The sequence below is a fragment of the Ylistrum balloti genome, unplaced genomic scaffold, assembly GCF_031769215.1.
Source record: "Ylistrum balloti isolate Yb309-2 unplaced genomic scaffold, AGI_CSIRO_Ybal_v1 Utg369772, whole genome shotgun sequence".
In the NCBI taxonomy this organism is placed as follows: domain Eukaryota; kingdom Metazoa; phylum Mollusca; class Bivalvia; order Pectinida; family Pectinidae; genus Ylistrum; species Ylistrum balloti.
This window is the reverse complement of record NW_026781965.1, coordinates 1,113,561-1,128,137: the sequence shown is the minus strand read 5'-3', so window position 1 is coordinate 1,128,137 and position 14,577 is coordinate 1,113,561. Positions and strand designations below refer to the sequence as shown.

Below are 14,577 nucleotides of genomic sequence, written 5' to 3'. Positions count from 1 at the left end.
GAGGTGTTTTCTGTGTACCGGGCTAGACGCGGTAGGGTTGGGAGGAGGTGTTGTCTGTGTACCGGGCCAGACGCGGTAGGGTTGGGAGGAGGTGTTGTCTGTGTACCGGGGTAGGCGCGGTAGGATGGGGAGGAGGTGTTGTCTGTGTACCGGGCTAGACGCGGTAGGATGGGGAGGAGGTGTTTTCTGTGTACCGGGCTAGACGCGGTAGGGTTGGGAGGAGGTGTTGTCTGTGTACCGGGCCAGAAGCGGTAGGGTTGGGAGGAGGTGTTGTCTATGCTCTTGAGTTGGTGGAAAAGGTCATCGGAGTAGTAGTCAATGTAGGGTGGGCTGAGCAGGAGGGAAAGGAATTGTATATGTCAGTGTCATTTAGTGTGATGGGGTAGAAGAATGATCGGGGAAGGGGGTTATCGCTCTAAACATTACTGGTATAGATCACGAGATCTTCATCAATGACCTAATGTTATCAGCAGTACGATCACTAAGGGGGAGGTAACTCGCGTAAAGACTGGTGGGATATTTCTCATGGAACTTACTGACTCATACACGTGCGTGCTGTCATGCAAACATAAACACAAATATCTGCTTATAATTCTCACCTTCTTCTGAACACTGGCCTACACTGTTTGTACAGATTATACGATACTGTTTGAATTTTCTTGTATTTATCTGAACACAAGCTCGTACAAATAGTTTTATGAGAACGTTTTCATTTAATTTTGGGCAATTGATTCCTAAGTTTTTTTCATTTTATTCGGATCAATTCTTTGTACTGTTACTAACTGTTATCACGGTAAAAATATCGCCATATTCCGCACATTTGTGTCTACAGACGTTGGGAAAATAGTGAATCTCATCTTTTCCTTAATCTTCACGTCATATTCCTACCGAATTACGTCATGATTAAAGGACATTATCTTTATATTTTTTCATCTGATTCGTTATTTAAAATCTCTTAAAGAAATGAAAACTTTTTTTTTGAAAATGCACATGGTAAGTACAAGTTACTTCTTCAGCATATAACACGCCTCGGAGTTAGTGTCTTATGGTTCACTAACATTTAGGGATAAGGGGGCTATCATGGTATGAGGCGACTTATGTGAAATCCCCATACACTTGCAGTACTGCTCAGCCACTCTACCACGTGGCCCTGAATGACCTTGTGGCATTGATTTATCTGAGACTGCAATAACAACAATTAACTGAACCTCCCACCACATGGTATCCGGCTGTGTATATACAAGTGTAAACAATATTAAGGATAATTAACGCGCTGCTTTACTGTTCTACCCGGGAGTGAAGCGGAGGCAACACCAGTCACACACTTCTGGCAGTCAGGATCCATACTCAATAATGCTACTAATGATTAAACACGATTAATCTATATAAAGATACTTTAAATCATCTCTTAGTGCAAACTACTTTTCTTTGGATATCGGACTGTTAACTCAGATTTACCGACCCACACCTCTTCTTGCACGAACAATATTCAGCCTTCCCTCCATATTAATTTGAAGACTGGAACGGTCTTTTATATATCCGGGATTGATTTCCGTAACCTCGGCTTCCTGATGCTTCTATTTGATATATCCCCGAAGAACGATAACATGAAAAAGATACGTGATGTTGATGTGATATAAATGGGGTAAAAGATAAGTTACAAGAGTTGATATGACCAGGACGTATTACATATCGGGACGTACGTCTGTTGTTGTGTACCTCGCTGTTTCCATAGCGTGTCACCGGCTTCAAGGTGATTCTGTAGCACTAATCTGTCTAAACATTGACAGGAACACGTGTAAAGTACCCCGGTGATAACGCTAATCCATATGACAGCCATATTGACCTGTAGCCGTACAACCGGAAACAACATAAGATACGTTCTCCCTATCGACCGACTGCACATGTTATGTAATGGTGGCAGATATCTAACTTGATGCTCATATTTTATGACACTGAGCGATTTTTAATTAACACGAATTGGCTTGGCGACCTTGACCTTTATCGTTGCATTCAGAAAAAGGCTCCTTGAAAAGAAGTAATTGTTGTTCGGATATTTCCCAACTATTCCGCCAGCATTGCTATGGTGACAAGCAATGCTTAATAGAATCAAAATTTCTATTTATTAGTGTCCCCAGCTATGTTGTTGCGCATTATTTAGGTCGCCGCTGACCTTGACAGAGTCTGGAGACAACGCCAGATGTAGATAATTATAGCGATAGTGGTGTAAATGGTAGTTATTTCGTCAGTACTTAAGCTCAAATAAAACGTTAAATTGGATTGGCCAGATCTGTGCCATGTGAATATGTTTTATTTATTGGATTCCAGCAGATGTGACTGAGCAGTCTGTGTTATAGACTGCAGACCCTACTTCCGGTAGGTCAATGGAAACAAGAATAGTACAGACTCCTCACGTAGTGTTTATAAAGGCTTCACTTGTAGATCTACCAGCACAGCAAGTGTTGTATCTGTTCTATCTCGTTTCGTTAAACATATCTGTATTATGATGAAGCCCAAAAGAACGAACATTTTACAACATACCCTTTAGTATAAGGTAACAATTTTAGTGGTCCATTTATTGATATAGTGCTAACATCCATATCTTTTCTATAAAATAAATACTGTTAGTGTTAAGTGGTCAGTTATTTATACATTTGTGTTTGTAATAATTATAAATAAGTCTCCATGATTTCTAACATATTTCTTGTTATTTACGAAATGGATATTCCTAAAATATCTAGAAACGACACACAGAAAAAATGAACTAAAAACGACACACAGTTACAGAAAAAAACAACAACTAAAAACGACACACTAACTGAAAAACGGTTAAAACGATAGAAGTCAAACGAAACGATAAATGACATCGTATTCCACGTACACGTTACATTTATATAGATATGTTACTATACGGATGTAGATACTTGGCTCTCGAGTATACAATACATTTACACTTATAGATATGTCTATATTTCTCCACTAAATTACAGACAAATCTCGATTAAACATTCAAACTGGTCATATCACATCATTAATGTTCCAAACCTCATAGTGATAATGCTTACCAATTGTACAACAAACACATTAAATATGAAGGGACGCTGAATTTCTACGAAACTGGCCATTTCATGTCCCATGATGACTAAGTAGACGGTTCCATACTTCTTGTCAGGGCTTCATTGTCACAAAACAGACGATTCCATGTCCTGTCTGTATTTCCTTGTCACGAATCAGACGATTCCATGTCCTGTCTGTATTTCCTTGTCACGAATCAGACGATTCCATTTGTTCTGTCGGTATTTCACAAAATAAGCGATTTTGCATGTCCCGTCATGATTTCCTTGTCACAAAACAGACGATTCCATATGTCTTATCAGGGCCTCCTTGTCACAAAACAGACGATTCCATATGTCTTATCAGGGCCTCCTTGTCACAAAGCTGGCGGTTCCACATGTCTTGATTATTTCCTTGTAACTAAGCAGACGGTTCCATACTTCCTGCCACGGCTTCCTTGTCACAAAGCTGGCGATTCCATATGTCTTGTCTATTTCCTTGTGACTAAACAGACGGTTCCATACTTCTTGACAAGTATAAAACAGACGTTATGGTTATCTTGTCATAGCTGGGTTTCTTTATCATTACATTGGCCATACACCAGGATATTCCTCACACAAAGTTGTTCGCAAAAATGTGAAAATTGCATTCATGTTCAAATTTAAATATTAATGACGTCACAATCGTAGTTTTACTCTTCAAGATTGGAGACTAAAACAGAAAGAAAGGTTAGGTTTACAAAAACAGTGAGCATGCCGGCTACATTTAACAAAAGTTCACAGTGTGTAGGATGTCGATAGAACGATTCGATACGTTAGTGATTGTCTTTGATCTCAAAACTCAAAGTCTAAAATCTGCTACAAAGGTTCTTCATATTATGTCAATTGTACTGGACATGAAATCAAAAAGACAAGAAATAGTGAGTAAACTTTTGCATATTTCAATTTTTTCATGAAACTATTTCAAAAGGAAACGTAAATTTTGGACGTAAATACTTGGCTGTTTCATCATGGAAGATTTCAAACGAACCGGATTAAGATCCTCGTTTCGATGGTGATTTTACACGAATATATATTTAATGGCATGTATTAATTCGGACTTGTAAACACCTACAGAATGTAGCACTAACTTAAACTCCCCTTTGTCGATTGTTTTCAAAGAAACCTGTTATACTGACTACTTTGAATTAATCTTTGGGAGTTAAGTACACTGCAACGATGCCGCCAACCACGTGTGCTGAAATTGGAGCATGGATCCATCTCGAAGATGGACGATAGATAGGTTGATACCGGAGAACCACCCAAACAATCTTTACACAACCCCAGAGCCTACAGTAAAGCACCTCTCGAGATAAGCCAAGAAATCTGATAGCGAATTATATCTATCTGCGTTCTCCGTTAGTCTCTGAATGATGGCGGACACTGAATAGTTTTTAACGAAAGCAGTAGCTCTTCGGAGGAAAATGCTTACGATACATATCCATTTTATTTAATTTTTTTTTCTCTCAAAGATTTGGAAGTTTTCCTATCTGTTGAATAATATGTCTACTAGATTTTGTTGTCTTATGAAGAAAATTTCAGAGAGTCGGCAACACGTGCGTCAGCGCGTTAGATAAGTCTGCATCATAGGGAAGTGGAGATTCCCGTAAACACAGGAGATCGACAGCTACACAACAGTCAACCATCTCTTTATGAAAGGTTATTCGGAAGGCAAACACGATAAAACCACATTAAAAGACAGCAGCATTTTGAGATAGAATCGCGCCGATAATTAGGTATCAAACTTTCTCTAAACTTTTGCCTTATCTTTAAACTATATGTTGCATGATAAGCCATAGGACCGACTAGTATAGTGTGTATCCCGCTATCCTTCACATCCTTTGAAGAGAAATCGTTTACTAAAGCTTTTTAAGTAGTTGATGGAAGGCATTTCCAAGTTATGTGTTGTGTAAAGATGTACTAATAAAAATTGGTTATGTCCTTGTAGCATAGTCGGTTTCGCTTTTGAAATAATTTTAGATATTATATGCTGGTAAAAGCAAATTTCTTTCTGTTACTAGCCCTATAGATGCCACAGTCAATCCACAGCGAGCTAGCTAATAACAACAGGAACAGTTTAACAATTCGTTAGAAATACATACGGATGATTTTTAAAGACGACTTTAAGAGCCGGCAGTTAATTTGTTTATGTCTACAGATATTAAACATTGGGTGGATCCACTTTGAACGTTCTTTCACTTGCATCCGTTCATATCATATCACACTGAATCTGCCATTACAGATTATCCAATTATGGAAAACTCTAGTGCTAGATATATTGGTGTAGGTTAACAGGATTATCAAAATATTAATGAAGCTACAAAAACACCAGCGCTGTCCCCCACTATCTGTCCTACCATAGTCTAAGCCAGGTACCCAATAGCAACCATCGTTAAGTTGGTATCGCCGTGTGGTAATGAATATTGTTGAAGCAATCTTTTTTTAGTTACTTTTCCGGTTCAAATCGTATTATTATCGTAATATGTCTGTAGACAAGGGAAATATACACTGCTTTAACGTTATTTGATGTTGTTAACGACGTTTATTCGTGTTTAGTATACATCAGTTGTATTTATCACTTAACCATCAGAGTCAAGTCGAATTTGAATGCTACATTACGCAAGGAATAGTTATTGTTGTGTGAGATTTATGAGATATAAACTCATAAATATCGAAAACACGTACAGCACGTGAAAATTGAGTCGGGTTTAAACGTTCTCAGCCTGAGATAGCATTTCTCAGATTACTTTATCACTATAGATCGTAGGAGTCGAAGTTCAATGTGATTTTGCTCGCCTAAATTGAACATGTTGCGCTGGTTTCATCTTCTTTGAGAATCCTAATTATAAATGATGTAAAAACTTAAGCATGGTTGGATGTTAATGACCTACTGTTGTTTTTTAATGATCATGTGGTATTATACTTTGTTTTTATATGTAACTGAAGCATAATAATAAACAGAAAACACGGTATATTTTGAAAATATTTCGAAACAGAAAAAAAGACGTTTAGATTCGTTTCATGAGCTTCATTCCATACAAGTTTACCGAACTAGAAGTGACTAGAATATGTGGTGACCGGACTATAAGTGGCTGGAATTTATGGTGACCGGACTCTAAGTGGCATGAATATGTGGTGATCGGATTATAAGTGGCAGGAATATGTGGTGATCGGATTATAAGTGACAGGAATATGTATAAGCCCCTGGATTGTGTGATCACTGGACTATCAGTCCCTGGATTATGTGATCACTGGACTATTAGTCCCTGGATTGTATGATCACTAGACTATCAGTCCCTGGATTATGTGATCACTGGACTATTAGTCCCTGGATTGTATGTTCACTGGACTATCAGTTCCTGGATTGTGTGATCACTGGACTATTAGTCCCTGGATTGTGTGATCACTGGACTATCAGTCCCTGGATTGTGTGATCACTGGAATATCAGCCCCTGGATTGTATGATCACTGGACTATAAGTCCCTGGATTGTGTGATCACTGGACTATCAGTCCCTGGATTGTTCTGGATTGTGTGATCACTGGACTATTAGTCCCTGGATTGTATGATCACTGGACTATTAGTCCCTGGATTGTGTGATCACTGGACTATCAGTCCCTGGATTGTGTGATCACTGGAATATCAGTCCCTGGATTGTGTGATCACTGGACTATCATTCCCTGGATTGTGTGATCACTAGACTATCAGTCCCTGGATTGTGTGATCACTGGACTATCAGTCCCTGGATTGTATGATCACTGGACTATCAGTCCCTGGATTGTGTGATCACTGGACTATCAGTCCCTGGATTGTGTGATCACTGGACTATGTCCCTGGATTGTATGATCACTAGACTATAAGTCCCTGGATTGTGTGATCACTGGACTATCAGTCCCTGGATTGTGTGATCACTGGACTATCAGTCCCTGGATTGTGTGATCACTAGATTATGTTGTGTGATTTTGATTATGTTGTTACCAGACATATAAGTGGCTGCATTTGTGGTTACTGCAGTATTTTCTAATGAGATAATTGTATTCATAGACCATTAGTGTCTTGTCTTATAACCTGCCTGTTTCTGGTAAGATATTTAGAGAACTGGACCATTAGTGTCTGGTCTTATAACCTGCCTGTTTCTAGTAAGATATTTAGAGAACTGGACCATTAGTGTCTGGTCTCTATAACCTGACTGTTTCTGGTTAGATATTTAGATAACTGGACCATTAGTGTCTGGTCTTATAACCTGACTGTTTCTGGTTAGATATTTAGAGAACTGGGCCATTAGTGTCTGGTCTTATAACCTGACTGTTTCTGGTAAGATCTTTAGATAACTGGACCATTAGTGTCTGGTCTTATAACCTGACTGTTTCAAGTTATAATATATATTTAGATAACTGGACCATTAGTGTCTGGTCTCTATAACCTGACTGTTTCTGGTAAGATATATAGATAACTGGACCATTAGTGTCTGGTCTGATAACCTGACTGTTTCTAGTAAGATATTTAGAGAACTGGGCCATTAGTGTCTGGTCTTATAACCTGACTGTTTCTGGTTAGATATTTAGATAACTGGACCATTAGTGTCTGGTCTTATAACCTGACTGTTTCTGGTTAGATATTTAGATAACTGGACCATTAGTGTCTGGTCTTATAACCTGACTGTTTCTAGTAAGATATTTAGAGAACTGGACCATTAGTGTCTGGTCTCTATAACCTGACTGTTTCTGGTTAGATATTTAGATAACTGGACCATTAGTGTCTGGTCTCTATAACCTGACTGTTTCTGGTTAGATATTTAGATAACTGGACCATTAGTGTCTGGTCTTATAACCTGACTGTTTCTGGTTAGATATTTAGAGAACTGGGCCATTAGTGTCTGGTCTTATAACCTGACTGTTTCTGGTAAGATATTTAGATAACTGGACCATTAGTGTCTGGTCTTATAACCTGACTGTTTCTGGTAAGATATTTAGAGAACTGGACCATTAGTGTCTGGTCTTATAACCTGACTGTTTCAAGTTATAATATATATTTAGATAACTGGACCATTAGTGTCTGGTCTGATAACCTGACTGTTTCTAGTAAGATATTTAGAGAACTGGGCCATTAGTGTCTGGTCTTATAACCTGACTGTTTCTGGTAAGATATTTAGATAATTGGACCATTAGTGTCTGGTCTTATAACCTGACTGTTTCTGGTAAGATATTTAGATAACTGGACCATTAGTGTCTGGTCTTATAACCTGACTGTTTCTGGTAAGATATTTAGAGAACTGGGCCATTAGTGTCTGGTCTTATAACCTGACTGTTTCTAGTAAGATATTTAGATAACTGGACCATTAGTGTCTGGTCTCTATAACCTGACTGTTTCTGGTTAGATATTTAGATAAATGGACCATTAGTGTCTGGTCTTATAACCTGACTGTTTCTGGTTAGATATTTAGAGAACTGGGCCATTAGTGTCTGGTCTTATAACCTGACTGTTTCTGGTAAGATCTTTAGATAACTGGACCATTAGTGTCTGGTCTTATAACCTGACTGTTTCTAGTAAGATATTTAGAGAACTGGACCATGTTTCTGGTAGTGTCTGTTATAACCTGACTGTTTCAAGTATATAATATATATTTAGATAACTGGACCATTAGTGTCTGGTCTGATAACCTGACTGTTTCTAGTAAGATATTTAGAGAACTGGGCCATTAGTGTCTGGTCTGATAACCTGACTGTTTCTGGTAAGATATTTAGATAACTGGACCATTAGTGTCTGGTCTTATAACCTGACTGTTTCTGGTAAGATATTTAGATAACTGGACCATTAGTGTCTGGTCTTATAACCTGACTGTTTCTGGTAAGATATTTAGATAACTGGACCATTAGTGTCTGGTCTGATAACCTGACTGTTTCTAGTAAGATATTTAGAGAACTGGGCCATTAGTGTCTGGTCTTATAACCTGACTGTTTCTGGTTAGATATTTAGATAACTGGACCATTAGTGTCTGGTCTTATAACCTGACTGTTTCTGGTTAGATATTTAGATAACTGGACCATTAGTGTCTGGTCTTATAACCTGACTGTTTCTGGTTAGATATTTAGAGAACTGGGCCATTAGTGTCTGGTCTTATAACCTGACTGTTTCTGGTAAGATCTTTAGATAACTGGACCATTAGTGTCTGGTCTTATAACCTGACTGTTTCTAGTAAGATATTTAGAGAACTGGACCATTAGTGTCTGGTCTTATAACCTGACTGTTTCAAGTTATAATATATATTTAGATAACTGGACCATTAGTGTCTGGTCTGATAACCTGACTGTTTCTGGTAAGATATATAGATAACTGGATCATTAGTGTCTGGTCTCTATAACCTGACTGTTTCTGGTAAGATATATAGATAACTGGGCCATTAGTGTCTGGTCTCTATAACCTGACTGTTTCTGGTAAGATATATAGATAACTGGACCATTAGTGTCTGGTCTCTATAACCTGACTGTTTCTGGTAAGATATATAGATAAATGGGCCATTAGTGTCTGGTCTCTATAACCTGACTGTTTCTGGTAAGATATATAGATAACTGGACCATTAGTGTCTGGTCTCTATAACCTGACTGTTTCTGGTAAGATATATAGATAACTGGGCCATTAGTGTCTGGTCTCTGTAACATGACAACTTCTGGTAAGATATATAGATAACTGGACCATTAGTGTCTGGTCTCTATAACATGACAACTTCTGGTTGGATAATCTGATAATTAGGCAATTCGTCTCAGATCTGATAACCCAATTGGTAGAAATGTTTCAAATTTGCTCACCAAGGGAGATAATCTTACTAAAAGCGAGATCCAATGTGGATGAGAACTATCGCCATATTGAATCCCTATGTACTTTTGTCTTAATGAAAAGCGATCAGATTAACACCAGGTGAAGTAAACCCCATCATGATGGCATACACTCATTTCTCACCCTTGCACCCCCCTCCCTCCGGCCATACCCCTCCCCACTTCCACACTTCCATTTTCTAAAAGAAACTCTACATATTGGATATTGGATTTTCATACCGACATTATATGGCTGGAAAGTACGTCATTCTGAATCAGCATTTGTTTGTCAGAAGACTTGTACTCCAGTCCTGGCTATATATTAGACTGTATGATTACCAGTCTGTATATTGACTCCAGGTCGCCATGCTCTTTCGAGAGGCATACTAGACATGTCCATTAAATAGAACACAATTACGATGAATATTGACTGAAGGGGGAGTTTAGTTCAGGCTGCTCTTTATAAAGTTCCGACATTTTTCTTAAATACAATGTCCAAGCATGATATGCTTTAAGCTGATCTTGTGTACAGGGAGATGATTATCGCATACCGGACAAATTATGATTTTGTAAATAGTAAAGAATCAGTTTTCATCCTCATGGGGGATGTTTGTTCTTCGTAAAACAACACTATGAGTGTTAGGAGAAGTATTTGACACTAACATAGTCTGGCTGTTCAGAACAGAATATGATTTTGCCTTTTTCAAAGATAAGAAAAATGAAATATAACCGTATCACTACATCTAAAAGTGTTTATGGTTTGAAATTGTGGAAAACCATTTGGAATAAAGCTGTGTTTGATTAGTGGTCTGTGAAGAAATTCTATTTTGAACGATCAGTTTCGTCTATAAGAATCAAGTTGATACCTGTTATCCTGAAGTAGAGGAAAGCAGATTTTATCCAGCGTCCAGGGATAGACGTAGAACGTTCAGCAGTAGAAATAATAACAAATATCAGCTGAAAATCTGAAAAGATCACGGCTTCTGTAAAAAAAGTTAGTTATCGGTGAAACAATGGATTATGGAAGTAAACACAAAACAATGCTATTTCATTGTCTCATTACAATAACATGACAATTAAATTATCGGTTGAAATCACACCGATAACCACTCAACGAAATCAGTCAGGCATAGATATAATACTTATACAGCGATTGATAGTATTGATCACATTATGTCAAAGCAGTACAAAGTTAGACCCCTTACTGGGATCAAACATGTTAGAAAAAATTCATCAGAAATGTATTATCTACACATGTATCATGTAAACGATACTAATGGGTACACCTCTCCATGTGATTATGTCATATCTTAAGTGCTAATGATATTCGCACGAGCATACATAAGCAGATATACTAATAATACACTAAGTGCAAACAGAGGTCAGAGGTGAACAATAGTAAACAGAAGCTACAATGTTGAGATCTAGGGGGTCAATGACCTTGTACTTTGTTTCGATGAGTCTATAGCGGAGGAATTCCCCTCAATGCCTGTGACGTCACCAGTAAGTGTAGGTGGGAAGCCCTGCTTCAGCAGCCGTTTTACATACCTGAGTGTTGATTCATCACATACCGGAAATACTTCAACCGTCTTAACAATGCCAGCATCTCGTGTGATTGAGGAATTCGGAGAGTTAGGTTATACAATTTCTCCAATAAAACCACTGACTGACGCAACTAGTTTTCTTTACTTGTTTGACACAAATGAATGATAAGGGTTTTTTTTATCAATATAATGCATACTTTAGTATAGAACCATTTAATAAGTAACAGTAGTACTCATGAATCACACCACTGAAGTTAGTTGTCAATGAGTTACATCTTTTTAATATCACATTAAGAATGCTAAGAATAAAGAGTGTTATGGTGGCAATCCTATCTGTTCGTGTTTACGTGTTGTTCATAATGTACGATATTGTAGGGTGTTTATAACATATAGTTATATCTATACAAGTGGTTGACTGGCATTCTTAAATTGGGAAATTATCCAAATACTTGAGGGAAATGTAAAAAAATTATCAATGAGTTGTATTTCGGTAGAGGTTTTGTTTTTTTAATGAGGAATATTTAGAAATCAATAATATAATATATGTTCACCTTCATATTCTGAGTGAAAAGTTATAATTGTTGTGTTCAGAGAAAATGTGTGTCAGAAACCGCATATAGAAATAGGATTATACTTCACAGAAATACTACTACGTGGTTTTTACAAGACTGCGTGATAGTTTCAATAATCTGCAAACAGCATGACTAATTGGTCTTTTGATGTGTATTAAATGAATGAAATTCTCCTACACACTAGCTAAGCGTTTGATATTTTACATCTTTCAGTCTTTCATGTCCTTCAGTATCCGAGGTTGACCAGTTTTAAGACACTTAGATTGCCACCACACAATAAACACAGCTTCCTATATTAGCGTGTAGTACTTTTCAGAAGTGTATGACATAGTTACTCTGCTTTGTTAACTTTACAGAGGATAAAGCATAGACTTATATTCGGTACGCTGACACTGTCATATTGTGACGCACTGACTCATTCTACAAGCCTCCGCGTTATGAATGAACGCTGAATTTACTAGCGGGTGGTAAAAAGAATTTATGTATTGTTCTCATAACAATAAGCACTTGTGATGTCATTTAATCCCTCGTTAAACAGTAATTTAATAATAAAATTGGACAGTTTAACTAAAGTTTCAATCATTAAGCTATTGTTAGCCGAGAAGACGACACAGTAAAACTATCAGAGCCTTGATTAGGTGAGCTTATAATTAAAGACATTTCACACATAATTTCAAAACTTTTATGTGTCAACTAAAGTTTGTGCATTTTCTACTTGAATATTAATATCACAACTACAGCCTAAACAAGAATATTTGAAATATTTTTGAAAGAGAATCACGGCATTCAAATTCATGTGCAATTCCATTCATTTCAGACAAGGTGTATATCATTGGAGTTGGTTTCAATGGTACCTTTAAGCCTGATTTCTGTCGTGTCATGTATCAAACCGATCTGTTAGCCAGTGATTTCATAGATCGTAGTTCACCAGGATTTGTTTATTTTGTACGAAGTTGAAAAGCCTTCAACAAGAAAAAAAATATTATATATACTTTCAATATTTTATTTTAATTCAGGTAAATCCCGGAAGTGTGTCCTGTCACAGTTTGAGTATTGGTGACGTCATTCTCAAGATTAACAACCGTGATGTTACGAATGTAACCCATTCAGAGGGACAGACCATACTTCTGAACGCCGGCAACCTTCTGCAACTAACTATAAAAAAGTAAGTGAATCCGATATGATTTTACTTCTCTGATGAAGAGTGAGTAGTAAGTATTCATTTATTTACGTTCTTTATGTTAATTCAGTATCAAATATGAAATTCATTGATGTTTGGGGTTGGTGCAACTCCTTACCGGATGTACAATTGTTTCGACCAGTTTAGACTGTCTTCAGTCGCCTCCTCGTTGTCAACAATTCAAGCCATTGTTATCACTTATTCTAAATTTGTATTGAAATTTGCTACTCATTTAGTTGTCTTTTGTACAATCCTTAGACAATTGATCATATAAGCATCGGGTCTTTTTAATGTGTGGCCTGAGGGGTATTAATTATTTCATTTTTAATGATTTTTAATGTGTGGCCTCACTGGTATTAATTAAGATTTCATTTTTAATGATTTTTAATGAATTTTTTGAGGTTACCCCTTTTTAATTATTTTAATTCACGTTCATACCTTCACGTCATTGACTTTTTTCCCTTTTGATCTTTATTTCTTCCATGTTGTCGATCGTATTCGTATATTATGTGTTGATGTAATTACAGTTTACGTTAACAAGATTTTCATTTAAATGATTTCCCCATTTCCTTTGTTGATTACTTTGTATCCTCACACCTTACACCTCCCGTAGGGATAGTTTACATATCATTCACACGATTACTTCATTTTCTCAAACTGGGTTATCATGGCATTTTATATCCATCTTATGTATACATACATGATTAAACGTGTTAATTCTGTTAGTGTAGACATGTTTAAGGTTTAAACCTCGATGTTTAAATAAATCGGTGTATAAATTGCCGTGTTAGGTTATGCTTGAATAAAACACACATAAATGAATAGCACCGTCCAATACAAGTTAAAATCACTGGGATAAAACAATGATGAATCAAACTGCATCACACAGCTGTTTCGTCATTCTAGAAATCGTCAGGGATGCTTACATTTTTGAATAGTGAAACGTAGAATGCAAAAGAGGAAAATTTGATAAATATCGGTATTGCATAGATTCTGAAAAAAGCCTAGTATGTGTATACAAAAATTGGAAATATAGTCAAATTGTCATACTTTCTATGCTGTTCGGACGATACTTGCAATGCTATCATGAACAATGTTTTCGGAGGGAATCACAACGGTTTTAATCAAAACACCTGGACGATTCACCTAATTATTCTAGATAATCATATGGAAAATGATAAACTCACGAATAAGTGATGTTCTGCAGTATTACAACACTCTAGTATTAACAGCTGTGTGATTACCATTGTAAGGGTAAGGCTAGTATGTAGGTATGGCTGTACACATGGTTTTATCATATACATCACAAACAGATACCAGTGGCACTCTATGCAGATCCAAACCATCTGTTTATCATTTGTAGGCATTCGTACCAGAA

At 37.0% G+C, this 14,577-nt stretch overlaps 2 protein-coding genes across 2 annotated transcripts in view; one reads left to right on the top strand and one right to left on the bottom strand.

Annotated features, from left to right (window-relative positions):
* LOC132543904 (cell surface glycoprotein 1-like) overlaps positions 1–14,577 on the top strand; it is a 34,535-nt gene that overhangs the window by 2,844 nt on the left and 17,114 nt on the right. The window contains 1 exon segment of the mRNA XM_060207455.1: positions 13,036–13,184. Coding sequence (XP_060063438.1) covers positions 13,036–13,184 — 149 coding nt within the window.
* LOC132543903 (intraflagellar transport protein 56-like) overlaps positions 1–14,577 on the bottom strand; it is a 56,163-nt gene that overhangs the window by 40,192 nt on the left and 1,394 nt on the right. The window lies entirely within an intron of this gene.